The following is a 21,768-nucleotide window of genomic DNA, read 5'->3' on the forward strand; positions in this document are numbered from 1 at the left end:
GTCCAGCTAATCAAACATGGGCCTATTAATGAAACTTTGCCCTTAATGGAATATTACCAAGTGTTCATTTTGGTCCAGTTTAAATAACTCAGTTACCAATAAAATGTCTACAGTTTCTCCAGAGGAATGTTTTGGTCTTGTTATTCAGGTTGGTGTTTGTCCCACTCCCTACACCCTCTCCCTGCCCCCACTCCTCTCCCTGCACACCACATCTCAGTACAACCCTCAAATCTCTCTCAGCTTAAGAGGTTCTTATCATCCAAATATTTGACAAGGAAGGGGCTATTGAGTTCTCAGGCAACTTGACCAACATCTTTACTGAATCTAATGGTCATTCTACCATGAATCAGCCTGACCTACCTTTCTTATCATGAGAAAAGGGCTTTGTCTACCTCGGAGCACTCTTAAAACATAAATTAGATTTGCTTAAATCAAGATTCCCAAGTGCTATAGCTGGTGCCTTCTCTCCCTCTCCTCCTCCCAACCATATAGCAATGGTATCTTCCAGTGTCAAATTCTAGGGCAGACCTCGGGAAGGGTTTTTTTTCTTGGAGAGAAGTGGAATCACTTCTTATATGCTTTCCAGGCATAGAAGAGTTCCAGTGGAAAGTAGAATAGAATCTCTGATTTAGAGAAGGAAAGAACTTAGGCCATTGAGTATAACCCCCTCATTTAGAGGGCAAGGAAACTGAAACTTAAAAAAGTTAAGTGACTTGTCCATAGTCATATAGTTAGTAAGTATAATAGGTTAGATTTGAATTGAGAGCTTTCTAATTCCTGGTCTACCATATCTACTGTAACTTACAGTCAAAGTACATTAAAGCCAATGGACAAACTATACACTAACCAGTTAAGAAATGCATGTTTGCTGGGAAGTTCCATCTTAAAGCTTGCTACAGAGGATTTTAGAGAATTTCATATATGGGTAAGTAATAAACACTGATTGGCTAGAAATTGCAGATTTGCAAAAACAAACAAACAAACAAAAACTTGACCCTTTAGTCTCCACAGAAAAACTGGATCTGGCCAAGCACTAAATGGGAGAAAGGGGAGAAGGTAAATGTAAGCATGCGAGTTTCTCTATTGTTCATGTACATATGTATTGGAGACACCACTAGTAGTAATAATTAACATTTTTACTGCACTTATATGTGCGAGGCACTGTACTAAGTACTTTATAATTTTTATCTTATTCGATCCTTACAACAACATGGGGAGGTAGGTGCTATTATTATCCCCATTTTACAGTTGAGGAAACTGAGGCAAAAAGAAGTTGAGTGATTTGCCCAGGTTCACTCAGCTAGTGTCTGAAGCTGGATTTGAACTCGGGTTTTTGGTTGGATCTTTCATCATGGGAGGAGAAAAGAACAAGCTAGGGATCATAGTTTTACTCCCCCCCCCGCCCCCGTCCGCACTTAACCATTAAGCATGCAAATCTTCTCAACATGCCAATTATTTAACCAAACAGCAGTGGCTTAGAGCAAAGGTGTCATTAGAAGATTTTTCCAGCCAAGACAGACAAGGACTGGTGATCCAATTAAGTAGAAAGAGCCTAGTAGGTACCATTGGACTAGTCAGGCAAGGGAGTCAAGACCAGTGAAACCAACTATAAGACAGGAAGGAATTGACAGTTACTGTGGGTTTAGGGAGGTAAGTAGGTAGGTAGATAGGTATCCAGGAAGGGAGAAATGTAAGGAGGGTGAAGTCCAAGAAATCAGAGAGACTACAAGGGCAATACTAATAATTAGGATTGATCTCTGATTTTAAGGGAGAAGCTGTCTTTTTTTTGTCCCTCTGTTGTCTTCTATTTCCTGAGTGTGGACAGCACTGGACCACATACAGTCATCCTTACAATCAACAAACATCTATATTCTTTATGTAAAATATTATGTTTAAAAGTCAGGAATCTGCAGGGGGGTCCTGTTCATTTCAGAGGGAAATAGTGTTATGTAATAGAAAAAGAGGTAGACTTAGAATTAGAGTGAGAAGGTCTTCAAAGGTTATCTAGTCCAATTCATGGCTCAGAATGAAGCTCTCCTACAATAATGCCAATGTGCCAATTCTCCATTTGAAGATTTCTAGAACTGAGTAAACAGTGGGTATGCCCAAAGGGCAACCAAACTGTGTATATCTTTTGATTCACCGCTACTACATATATACCTTAAAGAGATCATTAAAAAAGGGAAAAGGGCCTACCTATGCAAAATATTTTTAGCAGCAATTTTTGTGGTGGCAAAAAACTGGAAATTGAGGGGATGCCCATCAATTGGAAAGCGGCTGAACACGTTGTGGTATATGAATGTAGTGGAATACTATTGTGCTATAAGAAATGATGAGCAGGCAGACTTCAGAAAAACCTGGAAAGACTTACATGAGCTTGATGCTGAGTGAAGTGAGCAGAACCAGCAGAGCATTGTACACAGTAACAGCAACATTGGACAATAATCAACTATGAATGACTTAGCTCTTCTCAGCATTTCAATGATTGAAGGCAATTCCAAAAGACCCATGATGGAAAATGCCATCCACATCCATAGAAAGAACTATGGAGTCTGAATGCAGATCGAAGCATATTAATTTCCCCTGGTTTTTTTCTCCTTTTAGTCTGTTTCTTCTTTCAAACTGTGACTAATATGGAAATATGTTTTATATGATTGCATATATATGTATATACATATATGTGTGTGTATGCACATGTGTATGTGTGTGTGTGTGAGTGTGTGTGTGTATTTATCTTAAATCAATATCAAATTGCTTACCATTTTAGGAAGAGCAGAGGGGAGGAAGGGAGAGGATAGAGGGAGGTAGAAAAATTTGGAACCCCAAATCTTGTAAAAATGAATGCTGAAATTTTTCTTTACCATATAATTGGAAAATACTATTTAAAAAAGAATGGGAGTGTGATTTAATGGAAAGAAACAAACAAAGAAGTCAAAAGACTAGGTTTGAGTCCCAGCTCTGCCACTTATTAGCCATGTTACCTGGGTTAAATTATTCCATTTCTGAGTCTCAGTTCCTTAATTGTAAAATGGGGGAAATAAAACTTGAACTACTTAGCTTACTGGGTGGTCATAAGAGTGCCATGTAAATCTGAACTATCTCTATTATCACCTCTGTAGGGATAGAGAGGCTAGGATTTCCTCCCATCAGATTCTCAAACGGTTTCTCAAATGAATGATGTTTTATTTAGGTCATCACTTTTCAAGATGGGGATATTTCCCCCAGAGAATTTCTTTGTTTGTACCCCAAAGCAAAATAAGAGGAACATTTTGAGCCTCCAGTGCTTACCGAGCATGCACAAGGGCTTCCTTGCAAACTTCAGTCTCCCCCTCCATCCTTTGTACCTGCAGCAACATCCTGCAGCCCAGATCCTCAATGCAAACTCAGCTCCAAAGATGAAAATAGCAAATGTTTCCTGCATCCAAGAACAGAAAGATTTGATTAACTAAAATCCAGTTAGCTAAAACCTACAAGTTGGTGGATTTTTTTTCCTATTAAACGGCACTCGGTTTGAAGGGTTACTGCCTCAATTGTTAATGGCTCTAATGGAATTGTTCAGACTAGCAATGCAATTAATTCTTTTTACATGAACTCCTCTGTTTTCATTTTGTCAGATAATTTAATTTTTTTTTAACATACTCAGAGCCTCCAAATGATGCTAGTTAAATAAACAAATCATCTGATTGAGAAAAGAAAGCAGCACAGGCAGTTTCCTAATCTACGGGTAGTTAAATTAGAAGTCATTAGCAGAACAGTAGCTGTGACACATCACATATGAACATAGATTGGTTCTGATACTCCTCCAGTCTCTGCAGGATGATTCTGAAAATTCCATTTCCTTGTCGAAACTCCAGGAGGTCCCTTTCAGCTCTCTTTGCCTCTCAGTGTTCCGCTCTACTGGTCTAGACCAATCAACCAATACTTATTGACTATCCGCTAGGTGTCAGATCCCTTCTTTCACCCTACCTGAATTGTGTCTCTCCATTTTCTACTTCCCTTCTTCCTTCTTTCTGTGTCTTACCTTAAATAAACAATGGAAAGTAACACTAACATTTTCTGGCTTTCATGTAAGTTTTAAGTTTTGCAAAGTGCTTTGTATCTCATTCAGAGACCACAAAGGCTGCAGGGTCCTGAGACTGAGAGGAAAGGCATATGGGAATTCTTCTTTTCTGGAAACACTGCCATTCTTGTCTTATTTCTTTCTTTTACTAGACTAGCCACTTCAAGAGGTATACTCTATCCTCATTCTGTCCAGACTTTTATCTCTCTGATTTTGGAATAGGTAATCCTCAGTCTCCCTCTAAAGTGATTTCCTTATAGAATTACACAAAGATAATTTCTACTGAAGAAACTTTTATAAATCCAACATAACTGTAATGTGATGAGGGAATGATGTTTTTTGGCCTTTCCCTCACCAAAACAGCCGTTAGAGATTGGAATGGACTGCTACCCTGCCTTCTATTGTAACTGTTGGCTTATTTCTGATTTCCAACTACTCCAAGAACATTAATGTCTTTTTTTTAAGTCTTGAAACTGAACTTTTTACTAGCCTACTACCAATCCTGGTGACCCTCTGACTAACCTGATCTTCATCCTGGCGTAGCAGCTACCCTAAATTCAACAATAGGTAGGTGGCCCACATGATAACAACAGGTCAGGGTTAGCAGGACCTTTGACTTACCAATAATAGCAGCCAATCTCCTGAAACAGTCTCGTACTCCTTGAATGTGGTCAGTACTGCCAAGATTAAGCACCCCAGAACGATTAGAAACCTAGAAGGAAGAGAGGAGATATAAAGGAATGGCTCAGCCCTTCTGCACCTGCAACTCTCTGCTCCTTAATTCTTAAGCTGATCATAGGATGATTGAGAGTTGATACAGCCTCCCCCTGCCTCCAAGAGAGATGCCTTTAAACTCCTTCTCAAAAAGATCATCCCCACTTTAAAAATAAGTTCTGCCCTCCCAGGTAATGCATTGCATTCTTACAATCCATCTAGCCTGGGAAGTTTTCCCTAGGGTCTTGCCCAAATGGCTCCTCCTACAATTAAAGACCATTAGCCTTGATTGGCTCTGTGGAACAGCTGAGAACAATGATCTTCTCTTTACTGAGAAGGATTTGGTTCAACGGCTGATGCCAGGAGCCTGCGAGAGGCTCGCACAGTCTACATGCAGTGGCTAACTGAAGATCCAATGAGGAGGGGATGTTATAGGTTTTAAGGCTCTCTGACCCTCTTTTCTCTATTATGATCTGGTTGGCCCCACTCGCTTTCTGTTTTCAGAACTAGGTTTTCCCTTTAATCTTTCTGACTTGAACCTCCAGTCATACTTCATAGAGTTGTTACGGTCAAATGAAGAAATATATGGAAAGTGCTTTGAAAACTTTAAAGCGCTCTCTCTCTTTTCAAACACACATATATACACATACATATATACACATACATACATGCAGATATACATACATATGTTGGTGTTCATAACTCTCATCCTCATCATTGGCTTAGCAAATTCGACTCAACGATTTTGTCTGGGCAGCCAGACTCTAAGAGTTTCCAGAATCTTATGGGCCTTAGAGTTCATCTAATCTATCTCCTATAAAACTAATGAGTACCCTCTTCAACACCTCTATCAAGTGATTATCCAGCCTCAGTGGTTGCTGAATTCCCTTGATCACGTTACTCCTCTGTTCCTTATTGCCTAAAGGTTTAATTCCTTAGCCAGCATTCTCAGGGCAGCACATTTCATGTTTTTCTACCTCTCATTACTAGGTAAAGAGGCACCATAGCATAATGGCTTAGAGCGCCTGGAAAATGTTGACTGTGTGACTCTGAGCAAATCACTTAAATACTCAGTATTCTAGACAACTCTGCCAGACGTCAAACTGCAGAGAAGATGCTGACCTGTGTTGGTAAAGGGAGCTTCCTTATCTAGGAAAGGTCTCGTCACTATCTCTATATCTATTATTAGAAGGGTCTTCTTTATATTAAGCAAAAAATCTATTTTTATTGAAATTCTGCCCCTAGAGTCAAATAGAAAAAGTCTAATCTGTCTTCCACATAACAACCTTTAAATATTAAAAAAAAACCTGATTCTTTAAATATCCACAGTTCCTGCCATCTACTCTGATTTCTATATGTTCTGATTTCTATATGTTTTATCGCCCATTAGAATAAAAGCACCTTGTGAGGACAGGGGGTTGTTTTTGCTTTCTTTGTATTCCCAGGATGATGCCTAGAACATACTAAATACTTAATAAATGTTTGTTGATTTAACAATTTCTTTGTTGACCCTCCTATGGCCTGGCTTCATCTTGGTCTTCTTTGTACAGGCTCCAGCATTCTAACTTCCCACCTAAAATGCATCGCTCAGGCCTGGACCCAACATTTGCATCCCCTGAGTTCATGTCCTCATTTCCAAGTCCTCCCAAGATTTTGATCTCTTTGTTTCCAAATCCAACCAGGAAGTCTGTTTTCTACCTAGGTTTGGTGATTTGACTTGGTGTTCTTGGCTGACTTGGGCCCTGGATACTAACCCTGATGTGGTAGATCATGTAAAAGCCCTATGCTACCCTCTGCCTTTAATGTGTAGTGCTGTGTTCTAAATAGGAGGAGTGAGAAATGAGTTTCTTGCTGAAGCCCAGAGGGCATCCAGAATGTGAGGAAACTTCTCATGCAACTTCCTTGGATCTGATGGACTGGATCATAGTCTAACTTTCATTAGAATGAATTCATAGAGTAAAATGCCAACCTCTAGAACCAGCACTGCCTATGGCAAGTAGCACCATCTGGGGCAAACAACCCGTCATGTCGCTTTCTTTTGACTTTATGCCTTACAAGGGGATAGCAAGAGCAATGAAGTGGATGGAATCTGCGAGTTAGATGGAGCTGTAGATGTCATCCAGCCCAACTCAGTGGTCAGGGTCCCATGCTGTTTCTTTTGCACCCCTGAGGCCTTGGGCAGCTCCCTTTGGCAGAGCTAGTGGCAGGGAGGGTAGCACCAGGACTGTGACCTGTCCTGTGACGGGGCTGAAAAAGTGACTGAACAACAACACCAATAACAGGGCGTTCATCTTTAGGCAACTCTGGTTGTTAGGAAGTTTTTCCTTATATCCACCCTAAATTTGCTTCTCTCTAAATCCCACCGACTGCTCTAATTTTGCCTTCTAGGACTAGGCAGAGCAAGCTAATCCTTTTCTACATGACATTTCTTCATATATATATATATGTATGTAAGTGTGTATAGAGATAGATAGATGTAAATAGAGAAATATGAAGAGATACACACATAAACATATGCACACATATGTCCACATGTGTATGTTAATATGTACATACATGTCATGTACATGTCATCCTGATGTCAGGTTCTATAACCCAAGTTCTTTCGATTTATCTAGATATAGCATTTTCTTGAGTCAGCCTCTTCCCATTCTAGCTGGCTTCCCCTGGAGTTTCTCTAATTTATTAAGCCTTTAATACACTATTGGGTCCAGAACTGAATACAAGAGTAGTAACTGTTGTCTGAGCAGAACAGAATACAGAGGCATTCTCATCATGCTGGGACACTATGCATCTACTAATGAAGCCTGACATTATATTAGCTGCTTTCCATGACATGTCACCCTATCAACTTGTATTAAGTTTACATTACATTAAAGCCCAAGAATATTTTCATTCATTGTTATCTTGCTATGTCTCCCTCGTCCTATATTGGGAGAGTTGTTTTTTTTTTTAACTCAAGCACAGATTTTATATTTTCCGTATTCAATCTCATCCAGTTAGATCTGGCCTTTTCCATCATTGAGAGAACTGTGGCTCCTGAGTTGGTTGTCCATGATAGCTTTCTTTCCTAGCTATAAATTTGATAAGCATGCCATCTATGCCAATGATTGAAATGTGCAGAAAAGGATCAAGGGCAGATTCCTTGAGCACTCCATTACAGGTCTTCCACCAACTTGACAGTGACCCATTAATGACTCCCCTTTGAGTCCATTCATTCAGCCAGGTCCAAATCTGCATAATTGTACCATCATTTAGCCTACATGGAAATTTTAAGTAGCTTTGTCAAATGTTTTGTTGAATTCCAGGTATGTTATATCCATAGTACTCCCCTAATCATTATACTCACCTGTTGCTTATTGCCTGAAAATCGTCTTCTAAGGCAGATATTCAAAGGCCTCCACAATCTGCTAGGACTTAACCTTTCTAATCTTTTCTCATAATATTTCTATCCATGTGTGCCAATGCAATTGACTTATCTCTGTCTTCCAAGCACATCCTGCATTATCATGCCTATATATCTTGGTTCACATTGTTTCCTTCTCTTGAAATACCTTGCTCTCAGTCTCCCAGTGTTTCTGCCCACTAAAATCCTACCCATTCTATAAGGCCCAATTCAAATTCTATCCCTTCCATGAAACCTTGCTGGATTCTCCAAAATCAGTAATGACTTTCTGTCTAGGATTTAAACATTTCTAACGTACTTACTGTATATTCTTCTTCTTTGTGTGTAGGTCATATCATGCTGTCAGATTGTATACTCCAAGAAAACAAAAATGATACCTCATTTAATATTTACAGCTACTCTAGAACCAAGCACAAAATAAGCCCCTAATAAATATTTGCTAAAGATGAAGTTAAAGATTGTTAGGAAGAGTAACTTTCTCTGTAAATATCTTTCCCCATTCTACCAAAATTTCACCATTAGAAATTCATTACTTGGTGTAAACAATATATTTTCCCTTTCTTATTGTCTTTAAAAAATGCAAATAGCCTAAGGAAAAGTAATACAATAAGTCCTTACTATCATAGCTTGGTAGGTGTCTTCTTTCTCAGACAGAAGGAACATGAGCAGCAAAACTTGGTGAAAAGGACATAGGACTTGGAGTCAGAAAAACTGGGTCTAAGTTCCAGCTAACTGTCACTTACTATCCACGTGACTTAGGGTCAATTGTTTGAACTATCCCAGTTTCCTCATCAGTAAAATAAGGAAAACAATACTTGCCCTGTTGTTGCGCAGTCCAACAGGAAATTTAACTGTTTTAGGAGTTCTTAACCTGGAATCTGTGAACTTTGTTTTAAATGACATTTTGGTAAATATATTTCATTGTAATTGGTTTCCTTTGTAATCCTTTGCATTTTATTTTATTTTATTTTTGCATTCAGAAGCATTACTGTGACATACTCTGTCCATAGGCTTCAGCAGATGTCCATAAGAGCAAGGGTCCTATGACACTCAAAAAAGTGAAAAACCTCTGGACCAAATAATCTCTAAAACCTCTTTTAGCTCTAATAATATTCTGTGTTCTAAGATCCTTTCCAGGGCTCGTCTTCCGTGGTCTATGGTATCTTCTATCTCTAATATTCTGTGTGCTATATTCTGCCAATTTATGTTCTCAGGTTCTTTCCAGCTCAAAAACTGAAATAAAAGTATGATAATTTGTTCATCATCTCCTTCCATTGCTGTGGACAACAGGGGACCAAATAATGAAACACCATGTCCCTTGCTCTCCAATCTAGATGGAATGCTGTGAGTTTGTCTTTAGCCAGAAGGGGGAAGCAAAACCCTGCATGTCAGTGTTTCTCAAGCTTAGGAACCACCTAATCCATTCCCTTTATTTTCCTCTCTGACAACGAATACCCCCCAACCTCCCCCAAATAATTTGAATTCCTAAGCAACCCCCAGAATTTACTTTATGAGATTTGACAAACAATGATAAAATGATGATACTTCCTTCTAAGACATTCATCTAAAATGCTAAAATCATCAAGAAAGTCCTCTCAGCAGAGAAAGTGTCATAAGAGAGGGGAGGGAAAGTCCTTGGGTTTCTTCCACATCTTAATTCACTGCTAAAATATGCACAATTTTTGTAAGGTTCTTTTTCTTTTTTTTTTTTGAGATGCCACCTTGTTGGCTGATGTCATTTCTATCTGTTTAAAGTGGGTGACCCTTCCTCTGACAGAGTTCATCCACTTCCTTTCCTCCTTTCAGCTTTCCTGTCACTCAACATTCTTTCTTGGCTTCCTTTGTACCATTCATTCTCTAGTGTTCTCTCCCACCCCTCCCCTCCCCTTCCCTTCCTCTTTTCCCTCTCCTTATTCAGCCTTGTCCTCCCTCTCCTTGGACCTTTTAGCTCTCTCTTCTTCCCAGGATCTATTGAGGAAAGCAAGCATAAGGTTGTGGCTCAGAATCTTTCCAGGGAGAATGGCAGTCATACCTAGGGCAAAGAAGCTAGGACTTTGCTCCAAGGCAAATAATTTAGAATGCACTGACAGCACCTTTCTGGGTGCACTTCCTCTCCAGGACAGTTTCAGCCACAGCTGATCTCATCCCTCAAGCCCTTCATCTCCTCAGCTATCCTAAGCAGTCATGGTAGGCTTTTCCCTTCTCCCAGTAGGTACCCATAAGCATCCTTGCTCCCCCACCCAGTATCAGGCAGCTTCCCTAGCAACAGACAACATCTTCCCCTTCAGCCCATCTAATCCACTGGTGTTCCTATGCCCAGCTCCTCCCCTAGCAACAGCAGAATGGTTCTTCCTCTCCTCCTGAAATCACATGAGGTGTCCCACAGTGTACTGCTTCTCCTCCAGACCACACCCCAGAAGAATCTCTCCTATTCCCTCTTTTCATTGCAATTTGCCTCAGATGGAAATTTTTCTAGTTATGGCTCAGGGGAAAACCAGTTTAAATAGTACTTAGCTAATAGCTAATAATACCTAGTATTTATATAGTGCTTTAATCCTTAAAGGGTAATTTAAGTTTACATATCTTTTAGGATCCTGGGCTTCTCTTTAAAAAATTTGTCAGGAAACATCAAAGGTACTTTGGTAGCTGTATTGTGTTTTTTGTAATCTTTTTTTAAAAACTTTTTTGGAGTGAGAGGAGGTAATTGGTGTTAAGTGACTTGCTCAGGGTCATACAGCTAATAAGTATCTGAAGCTAGACTTGAACTCAGGTCCTCCTGACTCTAGGTCCAGTGCTTTATCTACTGTGCCACCTAGTTGCTGCTGGTAGATGTACTTTAATTGAAAAAGTACTAGGCTTGGAGTTGAAAGATCTAATGAGTTCTAGTATTTCCTGTACCACTACCTGGCTATGTGACCTGGCAGGAAAAAAAATTTACCTCTTTAGGTTTCAGTTCCTTTACCTATCGAAGGAAAGTTTGAATAAGACTCTCATAGGATTATAAACTTAGGGCTAGATAGTACTTTAAAGGTCATCTAGTTCTATTCTCTCATTTTATAGATGAAGAACTGAGGCCTGTACAGGGGAAATAATGCCTAAGTTCACACATATAATCCCTGGCAGAGCCAGGAGTGATCTGACTCTAAATCTAGTTCACTGTATAATTTTGCTTCCCATCTGGGAGATCCCTTCCAGTCCTAACATTCTATGACTCACCAGGATTTCCCCTATGTTAGGTTCCCATCACTTTCTAAGAGCAGCTAGGTGGAGAAGTAGGCCTAGAGTCAGGAAGACTCATCTTGCTGAGTTCAAATCTGGCCTCAGACAGTTTACTAGTGGTTGTGTCCCTGGGCATGTCACTTCACCCTGTTTGCCTCAGTTTCCTCCTCTAGAAAATGAGCTGGAGAAGGAAATGGCAAATCACTCTAGTATTTTTGCCAAGAAAATCCCAAATAAGGTCCCAGAGAATTGGACATCAGGTCAGTCAGTCGCAACAGAACTACCAATTAAAAACTTTCCTGGCAAGACTGATGCTGAATGGCAGCTTGGCCAGCTAGTGATTTTGATGGAAAGGGGAAGGTGAAGGACTCTTCCTCTCCTTACAGTAAACTCCAGTTTGGGAATAATTTGCCCAGAAACAAACTGCTTTGTTATGGGAAGATTTGTAGAATCATAGAAGGGAGCATTCAGAAGGTGGCTCAGAAGACTGATCCTTCAGTAGCCACATTGGGAGGCCCATCTATCTATAACACTCCTAAGAGGTGATCCTCTTTTCTCCACTTAAACACCTTCAGTGCTAAGGAAGTCATTACTTACTGAGGATGGCCCTTCTACTTTTGAAGTTCTAGTTATTTAAAAAACAAAAAGATTTCCCCGCCTCCCTCCCCCCCATTGTTGGCTTTAGTTCTGCTACCCTTTAATTTTTTTCTAGTCTTCATTCTACCCTTTGGGGTAAAAAAAAAAAAGTCTGATCCATCTTGCCCATGACATCTTATACATTTGATGAAAGTTAATGTATCTCCCACTCTCTACCAATTTCTTTCTATACTAAACATCAAAAGTATTTTCAATCCTCATATGTCACGGTCTCTACCCCCACTCATCACGATCAGCCTTGTTGGGGCACTTTTCAGCTTACCAATCTTCTTCCTAGTATGTGATGACCAGAATAGGACAGAAGAGAGTGGGACTTTCACCTCTCATTCTGAACATGATTCTTTTTTTAATGTAACTAAAAATTACATTAGTTTGGGGGGATATCATTTCTGACTCACGCTCCGCTTGTGGTCCACTAAAACTACCAGGCCTTTTTAACATAACATTATTTCTAATCATATCTGACCCATCCTACACTTAAATGATAACTTGAATCAAAATACAGGATCTTACACTTAATTCCCATTAAATTTCAATGTAAACTTGTGCCTTGTAACTATTTCTGGGTCTGTATAAATACAAAATGTCAGCATCCAGTCTTGCTCTTCAGTAAACTGGCAGGGATTTGATGGGATTTTCTAAGTCTGTTCTTCTCTCCCTTGTTTTACAATACAGGATCAGAAACAAACCTGGCAGCAATGATATAGCATTTGCCAACCTGCCATCTCTCTTTCCTCTCTCATCTTATCAATGAATATCATTGAAAAAACTAACACAATTTTCCATGAGCACAGCCATAGACACTGGCTCTTATTTTCAAGGAAGGTATACCATAAGGAGCAACTTAAAGGTAGCAGCAAGTGACACAAGAGAGTTTATCTGCTTGCTGAACAGAACACTCTCTTCTGTCTGGATCCCTGACCCTACATGCCAAAGAATAGCCACTGAGGAATGGTGCCTCATTTCCAAATGCCTTTTTCTTTTCCCTGCCAACCTCCCCTAAAACTCTTGGATTTATAAAATAGAATCCTAGAAATTTAGAGCTGAAAAGGACCTTAAAGCAATTACAAGAGAGAGAGAGAGAGAGAGAGAGAGAGAGAGAGAGAGAGAGAGAGAGAGAGAGAGAGAGAGAGAGAGAGATGTTTATTTAGTAGAAGGAATTTTCACACTGGGAGTTCTCTACACCAATAAAATTACAGTTCTACACACACATGCATACGTACACACATGCATATTTTCATAAGATCTTCACAGTCTTCAAAATCTCTGCAACGTTCTGCAATGTGTATGTCTTTCCTTCTTCATTTTCCATTCCCTTTGCTTCCCTTCCCTTCCTTCTCCTCTCTTCTTCCTTCCTTCCTTCCTTCCTTCCTTCCACCTTTACCTTTCCTTTACTTTCCTCCACCTTCCTTCCTTCCTTCCTTCCTTCCTTCCTTCCTTCCTTCCTTCCTTCCTTCCTTCCTTCCTTCCTTCCTTCCTTCCTTCCTTCCTCCTCCCTCCTCCTCCCTCCCTCCCTCCCTCCCCTCCCTCCCTCCCTTTCTTCTTCTTCCTTCCTTCCTTCTTCCTTCCTTCCTTCTCCTTCCTTCCTTCCTTCCTTCCTTCTTCCTTCCTTCCTTCCTTCCTTCCTTCCTTCCTTCCTTCCTTCCTTCCTTCCTTCCTTCTTTCCTTCCTTCCTTCCTTCCTTCCTTCCCTCTCCCTCTCACTCCAGTTGCTCCCAGAAATAAAAGCACATTTTTGGAACTCCAGTTCCATTAACATTTTGGCTACAAGTTTTGAAACACTATACCTTCTGAAGAACTGAGGTTGAGAATCACCCAAGAGGACAATGGAGATGACCTGATGGCCGATAGGAAGATGGAGTTCATTACAAAGAATTAGGAAGGAACAGCAAAACAAATACTGCTATCAATAAACATATGCTAAAAGAAGATGGGCTGATTAGGTGTGCTCTTGTAGGCATCCTTGCATTGTCAAGAGAATTCAAGGAAAGCTCCTAGCACATTAAATGTGCCTTCTGTGGTGAGTTTGTGGGAGGAAATGGGTGAGTCTCACATAGGTTGGGCAAGGGTGGCTGGATTGTGATCTGCATTACATTGATGAGATCACAGACCCATTGGAAGACAAGGATGTGTATGTATGTATGTATATATGTATGTACATATAAGGAATCCAAGCCCTAACTGGAGTATGAATTCCCTTCCACAGCCACTCCAACAGGGGGGCTCTCTGAGATGAACTTCTTCTTCATCCCTTAAAGAAAAAAATTACTGAGCCAGTAGGGGAGAGACAATTTCATCAGGATGTCCTGTAGATATCTTAAATTCAACATGTTCACAATGGAACTCATCTTTCCCTCCAACTCCTCCCCACCTCTGAACTTCCCTATTACAGGGAAAACTTTCCATTGCAGGCCCTTGTCATCACATATCTGGACTATGGTAATTGTCTGTTGGATGGATCTGCCTGCCTCAAATCTCTCCCCACTCCAATCCATCCTCCATTCAGCCACCAAAGTAATTTACCTAAAGCACAGGTCTGACCAAGCCACCTCCCTACTCAATAATCTCCATTGGTTCCCTACCACTTATAGGATCAAATATAAAATCCTAGAACCCCTCCGCAACCCTGTCTGTATGTTGTCTTCTTAACACTTTACAACCTCACCCCCACAGACACTTCAGTTCACCCTCCTTTCTGTTCCTCAAAGTACTCCATTTTCTGACTCTCAGTATTTTCATTGGCTGTCCCCTTTGCCAGGAGTGTTCTCCCTTCTCATCTCTGCCTCCACAGCTTCCCTGCTTTCTTCAAATCATAGTCAAAAATCCTACCTTCTACATGAAGCCTTTCCCAATCCCTCTAGTGTCTTTCCTCTGTTGATTATTTCCTATGTATCCTGTATATATTTCATTTGCACATTGTTGTTTACATGTCCTCTCCCATTAGATTGTTAGCACCTTGAGGGCAGGAATTGTCTGTTTTTCTTTTTATCCCCAGCACTTAGCAAGGTGCCAGGCAAATACAGCAGGCACATAACAAATGCTCATTGACTGACTGACTTTCTCTTACTGCCTGCTGATTATGTGGGAACTTTGAGAGGCCCTCTCTTGGATGCCCTATGGAGGATAGGTACAGGTGTCTTTCCCCATCCTGGCATCTATGATGACTGCTTATACATGGTAGTTAACAGCATTTCCTCATCTGTTTGAGGTTGAGTCAAGGTCTCAGGGACCTTAATTCTCTTCTGATCCATATTGAAGAGAGTGTTTCCAGTTACACACTCTTTGAATGGGAAAGTTATAGTGCTCTCAATTGAAACAAAGGGAAGTTCAGAGGAGGGACAATTCTGGTTTGGATGTGAGTTTGGAGTGTTGATGGAATAACTGGGTGGAAGAGATTGTTGGTCGTATGGTACGGGAGCTCAGCTGGGATATTAGGACTGTGTATAGATATTTTAGAATTAGAATAGAGATGATCACTAGACTCAAGGAAGCTGATTAGACCAGCTAGCGTGGGATTGTAGAGGGAGCAAGAGGACCCAGGATAGAGCCTTGGGGGACAAGCCCACATAAGGGGCAAGGAGGCAGATGATGAGAGATCCAAGAACACTGAGGCAAGGGGGAAGAGAACTAGGAGAGAGGAATGTCAAGCTACGAGAATATTGAACAAGAGAGTGTAATCAAAATGCCCAAGGACGTGGAGAAGTCAAGAAGGATTAGTATTAACAAAAGGCCCTTGGACTTAGCAATAAAAAGAGATCATTAGAAACCATGTATAGGCAGTGTCACTAGAGTGGAGGGAATTGGAAGAAAAAGATTGTAAGGGGTTGAAAACTAAAAAAAAATGATGAGAAAGTGGAGTTAATGAAAGGAGACTTCTTTTTAGGAGTTTGGAAATGAAAGAAGGAAGATATAGGGGACAGAGGCTTGAGGGACTCAAGGGACAAGTGGAGGTATTTTTTAAAGAATGGAGGATTCATGGGCAGTTTGGAAGGAATCATATTAAAAACCAGGGAGGAAGGGGGTATAATCTCAGAGACAAGCTCTCAGAAGAGATGGGAAGAGGTGGGATCAAGGGAACAAGTAGAGGAGTTGACCTGGGCAAGGAAAAGTCTCTTAAAAGATATAAAGGGTTTTTGAAGTGTAGCTCAGGGAAGAAAGGAAGGAAACAAGCACTTATTAAGTACTTACTATGTGGTAATACTGTGCTATGGGCTAGGGTTACAAACACAAGCAAAAAGAAAGACAGTACCTGCCCTCAAGGAGCTTATGTTCTAATAGGAGAAGATAATGCCCAAAAAAGAGGTAAAAAGACATGGGTAAAGGGATGAAGGTTTTGAAGTCCAAAAGTCAGGAGCAGAGCCAGAAGAAGGAAAGCTGACCAAGCTAGGCCTGTCCACAAAATGAAGTACCTAGGACTGGAGGGAGCTTCCAGGATGACAGAGCAGCTGAGTCCAGAAATCTAAAGCCAAGTCTAGAGGGGAATAGAGGCTGGATGGGCTGGGCCCCTCCACAAAATGGAGGCCCCAGGAGAAACTCACCAGTGGGAGAAGGGGCAGGCCTGGAAGAGGGCTATTCCAACGTGAGAAAGCTGCATGGATAGTTGGATGTACCAGAGTGAGGGGGTCTCCTGTCACTGAGAGAAGTTCTAGGACAATGCAGCAGAAGAGGCATAGTTTAAAATTCTGGAAGTCAGGAGTAGAAACAGGAGATAAAGGAAAGCTGACTGACCTGGACACCTCCACAAAATGGAGGCTCCAGGCATTGAGGGAAGTTCTGAGATGAGACAGCAGCTGAGGCATGATTTTGAAGTCTGAAAGTCAGGAACAAACCTGGGAGAGGTACAAGAGACTTCAAGATGAATAGCTTTGATTTTCTCAGTGAAGAAGAGGTGAAATCTAGTCAAATTGTCTCTATTATTATAAATGTCGATTGTTATTATTACTGTCTATCTCCCAGGGCTGTTGTGAGGATCAAACCAGATAATGTATATGAAGCATTTAATAACAAGTAAGCACTATTTAAGTGTGAGTTATTAATAAGCTTCTAACCAAAAGATGGCAAGTAAGAAAACATCCCCAACCACCAATCCATCTGTTTGCTTCACATCTCCAGAAAAACCTTCCTGAATATGATCTATATATCCACTGAGGTTATTATCCTTGTGGAAAACAGGAGAGGGGAACATGTAAGCTCTCATGGGCAAGAGCAGACTACATCTTTATGATTACACAGTTTATTGAAGAATGTTGAAAACATAAGGTTTCCCAGTACTTATTATTTGTTGATTTTTAGGAAAGCATTTGTTTCCCTCTGAATGTCAAAACTCTCCTCAGACAGAATCATTCATGGTATTTATATATTGTTTTAGATATACAAATGATTTTGCCCACAATGGGCGGCCAGGTGGTACAGTGGGTAGAAGACCAGGCCTGGAGGCAGGAAGACTCATCTTCCTGAGTTCAAATCTGGCCTCAGATACTAACTAGCTGTGCGACCTTGGACAAATCACTTAACCCTGTTTGCCTCAGTTTCCTTACCTGTAAAATGAGCTAAAGAAAGAAATGACAAAACTCTACAGTATCTCTTCTAAGAAAACCCCAACTGGGGTCACGGAGGGTTAGACATGATTGAAATGAATGAATAATAATTCTTCACAATAACCCTGTGAGATAGACCATCTAAGCACAATGAGCTCCATATTACAGATGGGAAACAAACACAAAATCATAAAACTTTAAGCAGGTATGTTCAGGCTCCCCTAAACAAAGGATATTTTAAAGGTTGATCTGTATTATTAACAGTTTCTCTACCACTTTCTTAATCTAGACAATCGATAAAACAACCAAGCCCTAAGCTATAGTGTTTGCCAATTTAATCAGTTCTGGAGTTTATAGAAGGCGACTCCAGCACAGCCCTGGTTTTAAGTGACTTTTTGTGCTTACACAACTTTTAAAAGTTAAAGCTGAAGCTCAAACTAATGTCTCCTGCCTAAATCCCTAATTCTACTATACATCAAATTTTTATCATTTATTCTTATTGTTGTTGTTATCCTTAGTCCTGAATTGATTTATTTGAATCAATATTGAATTATAAATACACACACAAAAAAACAGGCATCATCTCCTTACTGAAAATTGGCCAACTTAGACTTGGCATTTCAAAATCATAGTCTTGATTTCTAAATTTCGTCCCTACCAGGCAGTATGGTAGCTATATAAACAAGCCTCTGCTTTAAAGTCTTTCTTTGGAGTTCCAATTAACAAGAATTAATAAGTATTCAGGCAGGTGGGCATAGGTCTCATCTGTCATGAACATACAATGCTTTGTAGGAAGCCAGAAGCTCCTATCTCAGGAGAAAGCTATCAGACTTCCCCAGACAAGTAACTTCATGCTGCCACCTCATTCAACCTTCCCTACAAACAATGTGGTCTGACAAAATATTTGCTCTGCTGCCGCCTTACTAGCTTGATGTGCATTATACCCTGTTTTCATTTGACACTTTCAGATAAAGTCAATTCTATCAAATTTCCTGCAGATCACTTTTTTCTTCCCCAGTAGGCTCAAAATGATCCCCATCAATTCTGTCCTGCCATGATAGTGTGGCATAGGGGCCAAAAGCAGCAGGCATACACAGTGGGCAACCCCTCAGGGTTTCATTTTCCTCATATAAAATGATGGGGTTGGTCTGTCTAGATAATCTTTAATTTCCTTTCAGCTCCTAACAGACCATGTTCTCTATTTTAGTATTCTTTGTTGGTGTAGTGGAAAGAACACTGTACTTGCAGCTAGGAGTTCTGGTTCATCCTCAAGCTTTGGAATGAACAAATCACTTAACCTCACTGAGGCTATTTCCTTATTTATAAAGCAGGGTTAATAATGTTTATGAAACCTACATCTAAGTTGCTGTAAAGAAAACACTTTGTTAACCTTGAATTGCTATAGATATAGGCAAAGAAGAAACTTTAAAAATATGATTAAGAAGTTTAGAACTAAAACAAAAAGCTATTATTATATGCAAGGGGGAAACAATTGAAGCTTTCCCAATAAATACAGGAGTAAAACATGGATTATCTCCTTTCCCTGCTGTTATTTGGCAAAATTCTAGGAAGCTAGCATAGCAACGACAAAAGAATAAACTAAAGGCATAAAGATAGGCAAGGAAGAGATAAAGCTATATGTACTTGCTGATGATTCATGGTCACTTAGAAAATCATGGAAAAAATTAAAAATAAACTAGAACAATTCATAATTTTAATAATATAGAAGGATGCAAAAGCCACAAATGTTTATAGCTTTTTGACACAGCAGTAATAAAATCCAGGAGAGAATAATACAAAGGAAATACAAATGATATTTAAAATAACTATGAGAGTGTATAATGTATCAGTGAGTAAATCTAGTAGGACATATTAAAAACCTGTATAGACACAATTACAAAATTCTCCTTAAAGAAACAAAGGCTTAAATAACTGGAAGTATTACCAATGTCTGGACTGTGCCAATATAACAAAACCACAATGCTACTTAAATTAAATCATAAATTTAGTGTTATGCCAATAAAAACAAAGGGATACTTTTTAGAGTTACACACATTACTTTTTAAAAATTTATAATTGCTTTATTTATAAAGGTATAAAGAAACTCTAGAAATATTCTATATATCAAATAATTGGGAAAAGGGCTAAGTAAATTGGAGTACATTGATATATTATTGCATAGCCAAAATAACAAATATTAAGACTATGGAAAGACTATGGAGTAGGAAGAAAATAGAAGAAAAAATTGCATATATACATATATATATATGTCATTATGGAGTTAGACTTAGTAATAAAGCAATTCATTTAGAAGTGCAAGATATGTAGAATCTCAGGTGCAATATGAAAAAAAAGTGAGGATGGGGGGAAATAGCACTTTCAGATTACTGATTATACTATAAAACAATTATTGAAACTGTTTTGTATAAGTTAAGCATAGAAAAATAGATCAGTGGAATAGGTTAGACAAGAAAGAATTATAAATAACTAAATTCAATAATCTAGGGTTCAATAAACCTGAAAACATTAATTATTGAAGGAAAAATTATCTACTTGACAAGAAATTGTTGAGAAAACTGGAAAAGTTTGGCAGAAAAGATTTAGTTCAACAACTTACACCATATGCCACAATATGCTCAGGATACATATTGTAACCTACATATTAAAGATCATACCACAAAAACTTAGAAAAATATTATATCAGATACCTTTTGCAGATATGACAGGGGCAAAGTTCTTTATCAAACAAGGGATAGAGGTAGTCAGAGAAGATAAAAATAGATAATTTCTATTACAATAAATTGAAACACTTTGCACAAACAACATTAAATACAGCTAAGATAAGAAGGAAAACTGCTCAATGGGAAACAAATCTTTGCAACAATATCTCCAGTGAGGTTCTGATATCCAAGATGCATAGGGAATTACCACAGATATATAAGAACAAAACAGAGTCCTCAGTGGACAAACCATCATAAGCTATGACCAAATGGTTTTCAAAAGAATTCTAAATTATTAACAACCATAGAAATGATTATTCTAAATAGTGATTTAATAATAAGGGATATACAAATCCAAACAACGCTGAGGTTTCAACTCATATCCAGAAAATAGACAAAGATGAGAAAAGATGGGAATAGTGTTGGAGGGGTTGTGAAAGGATAGGCATGAAAAGAAACTTGATAAAACTGTGAATTGACTCAATCATTTGGAAGGCAATTTGAAATTGTGTGAAGAAAGTGACTAAAATTTCCATGCCCTTTTAAAGAAAAATCTCTCTGCTGGGCATATGTTCCAAGTAGGTCAATGATAAAAATAAAGGTCCCTTATATTCCAAAATGTTTATAGTCATCCTTTTTGTGGTTGCAAAAGACTGAATAAAAAGCATATGCCCATTGATTGGGAAATGACTAAACAAATTGTGTTATATGGATGTAATGGAATATTACTGGGAAACCATAGAGAAGCATGGTAAGGATTATTTGAAGTGGTACAAAGTGAAGTAGACCCAGGAAAACAATATACATAATGACTACTATTGTACAAGAGCAAATCATTTAAAATGAAATGTTATGAAATTATATTGATCAAAGCTGGCCTGAAAAAAAGCTATGGGATTGCATATTACTCCCTTTTTCACAAAGGTGTTTGTGGGTATGTGTGTATAGGGTGGGGAGTAAAGTTATCAGTGTGGCACATTGTACATAATGTGAATATATATATATATATATATATATATATATATATATATATATATATATGCATATATATGAAGAGAGAGTGAGTTCAATTATATTTTTTGCCTCATTTTATTGAACTTTTTCTTTGTTTTCCAGCCAGTCAGTCAACAAGAATTTATTCAATGCTTACTGTGTGCCAAGAACTATACTAAGACCTGGAAATACAAATACAAGCAAAATGAAACAGCCTTGTCCTCAAGAAGCTTATATTCCAATGAAGAAAGACAATACACCAAAGGGGGCTGAGAATCAGGGAAGGAAAGGAAAGAAAATACCCAAACGGGGCATGTTACTGAAATTTGGAGAGGCAGAAACAGATTTTTCCTCAAAATAGAGGTTCTGGAAGGAGCTAATAAATGAGAGAATGGGGTAGTGGGAGAGGAGGAATATTCCAGGGCGAGGAAGCCACAGTAGCTGAGGCATGATAGTCAAGCCC

At 39.2% G+C, this 21,768-nt stretch overlaps 1 protein-coding gene across 1 annotated transcript in view; it reads right to left on the bottom strand.

Moving 5' to 3' along the window:
* The window catches only part of KCNQ3 (potassium voltage-gated channel subfamily Q member 3), a 462,534-nt gene that overhangs the window by 101,002 nt on the left and 339,764 nt on the right, over positions 1-21,768 (bottom strand). The window contains 2 exon segments of the mRNA XM_020997918.2: positions 3,289-3,415; positions 4,682-4,772. Coding sequence (XP_020853577.2) covers positions 3,289-3,415; positions 4,682-4,772 — 218 coding nt within the window.

The sequence above is a fragment of the Phascolarctos cinereus genome, unplaced genomic scaffold (genome assembly GCF_003287225.1).
Source record: "Phascolarctos cinereus isolate Bilbo 61053 unplaced genomic scaffold, phaCin_HiC Scaffold_4;HRSCAF=312, whole genome shotgun sequence".
NCBI classification, from domain to species: domain Eukaryota; kingdom Metazoa; phylum Chordata; class Mammalia; order Diprotodontia; family Phascolarctidae; genus Phascolarctos; species Phascolarctos cinereus.